The sequence below is a fragment of the Zea mays genome, chromosome 6 (genome assembly GCF_902167145.1).
Source record: "Zea mays cultivar B73 chromosome 6, Zm-B73-REFERENCE-NAM-5.0, whole genome shotgun sequence".
In the NCBI taxonomy this organism is placed as follows: Eukaryota; Viridiplantae; Streptophyta; class Magnoliopsida; order Poales; family Poaceae; genus Zea; species Zea mays.
The window spans coordinates 18,228,539-18,230,768 of NC_050101.1; the positions used below are offsets into that span (position 1 = coordinate 18,228,539).

Here is a 2,230-nt window from a genome sequence, read left to right on the forward strand (position 1 = left end):
TGGTAACAACAGATTAGCCGGTTTCTCGCTGGCAGACAATGAAGATGACACATGTGGATCTGGTGAATAAAAAAACATGTGCAATCAAACGAAGGAACACATCATGTTTATCAATCCAAACAGCACCATTCCAAACACAGTACAAGGTAGCGGAACAAAACACCTCACTCACCCTAGTGCTGTAGCCGTGATGCGGAGACAGGAACATGCATGGCTACATTCTGAGGCGCAGGTGGCGGGCGCGTAGGAGTTTGGAGGAGGCCAGGTGCTGGTGCAGGCTGGAAGCCAGTGGTGTCAGGCTGGTTCACCACCCTCTGGTGTCCGCCGTGGCCATTGCCAGGCTTTCTAATGCTGCAATCAAGATCCAAAGTTCTCATCAAAACCCTATCAACCCTGGCGAGATCAACCAATCGTGCGAGGCAGAGGCAGAGGGCAATCAGAATCCAACCTCTGATAGATTGCTGTAATCAGGGGCTGCATACACTGAACTACTGAAGCACACAGGAAAAAAGAGATGAGAAAAAACAAGGTCCTGTATTAAAATTAAACATGCTACGGTGACTGACGTTGCATCAGTGTAGCTTATTTGTCTGCAGTTGTGGTTTTTTGTCGCTGTAATCAGAGGCAGTAATTTACCTGCGGTTGGATGAGAGAGGAGGCTGGCTTGAGGAGCCCGCGCCACCCTTGCCTGCGCCACCGACTCCGCCTCCACGGTGGCCACCGAAGCTGCTGGACCAGCTGGGTCTCCTAGCGTGCCCCTTGCCCCTGTCCTCTCGCTCGAACATAAATCCACTTCTCTCCAATCAGAACAACTAAGCCAAATTTACCTGCGGTTGGATGAGAGAGGAGGCTGGCCTGAGGAGCCCGTGCCACTGGTTCCATATGCAAAGAGCTATCAGGAGTATGGTTGAAAAAAAACTTGCTTTCTCAGAGACTTTGTTGCTGCTGCCATTCAGTATCTCTGGTGCCATCCATGGAAGAGTGCCACAGACACCACCAGAAACCTGAGTGTTGCGCTTGATCCTTGACAACCCAAAGTCTCCAATCTAAGAATTAGCAAAGAATTATTAGTGTAACAGTTCAAACAACATGAGAGTCACGGCCGTGTCAGCGCCTGCCTTAATCTAAATAGCAGCTTCAGCGCCAGCCTTGCATTCTCCTTGGCACCCTTGGAACACATTAAAGGTCCGGTTGCATAATAATTGCTTTAGGTTCGTAATTGGTGCTCCACAACCTTGGAACACATTAAAGGTGCGAAAAGAAAGCAAACCAAGTTCCATATGTGCAATAGTAGAGAAAAGTACAGTACAGGCAAAAGCAATTCAGGAAGCAAATAGGGGAATGAATTAACCTCACAAGCCCTTCGTTCAGTATGTCTACCTCACAGTCACTCCAATCGGAAGGAGAACTAGTGACATACTTATACTTGGCCGTCCCAGTGCCACGGAACGCATCCCCCGACGAGTTCCTTGATGGGGCAACCCCCGGTGCGTTGTCGACGACCCCTGTGTTTGGGGAGAGGAACAGCCTGGCGTTGCCACTGCCCCCACTCACACTCCCCGGGGCCATGACCATGCCACCGGTAGCGTCGTTGCCGCCGCCGATGCCGACATCGTTGTTGGACTGGAACGAGAGCATGTGATGGTTGTATAGGGAGGCGGTGATCCCCTGGTGAAACCCCATGGTGGAGTCAGCTGCCATCGCACCAAGAGCAGTTGAAAAATCACCGGACCGATCTACCTGCCCATAAAATCACAGACTATTGTACAAAGTGTTGCAGCAATGCACAAATGAAAAATCACCGGACCGATGCGCTTCGCCTCGCCGGTGGCCAGCCCCAACCCCAGCACGCGGCCGAGGAGCACCGTCAGGGGGCCAGGGGAAGCAGCGTGCTGAAGCTCCAGCTCGGCCCGCGGGAAGGCTCTGTGGCCCCAACGGACGCCAACCCGACGCCTCCCACGGCGTCACTGTCACCGTCCCCGCCTGCTTCGGGGCAGGACCCGGTGGTCAAGTCGAGCAAGCGGTGGAGGAGACTGCTGCTGCGGTGGCGGTGGCCATGAGGGGGCGTCGGGACGCGAAGTAGCCGAAGAGGAGGCAGGAAGCCAGAGGGAGCAATGTGCTTTGGAGATGCAGGCAGAGTATTTGAGCCGTGATGGAGCAAATGGGGAGGAGTCCATTGGGGACTGGGGGGGGAGGGGCTTTGGAAGCTCCGCGATGGGCGGAGCGCGGG

The 2,230-nt window shown here is 54.0% G+C and overlaps 1 protein-coding gene across 1 annotated transcript; it reads right to left on the reverse strand.

Annotated features, from left to right (window-relative positions):
- Positions 1-1,045: 1,045 nt before the first annotated feature.
- Positions 1,046-1,701, reverse strand: LOC103630874 (uncharacterized). The gene has a single exon (XM_020539398.1). The coding sequence runs from the start codon at positions 1,699-1,701 to the stop codon at positions 1,246-1,248; it is 456 nt and encodes a 151-aa protein (XP_020394987.1). The 3' UTR covers positions 1,046-1,245.
- Positions 1,702-2,230: the final 529 nt, after the last annotated feature.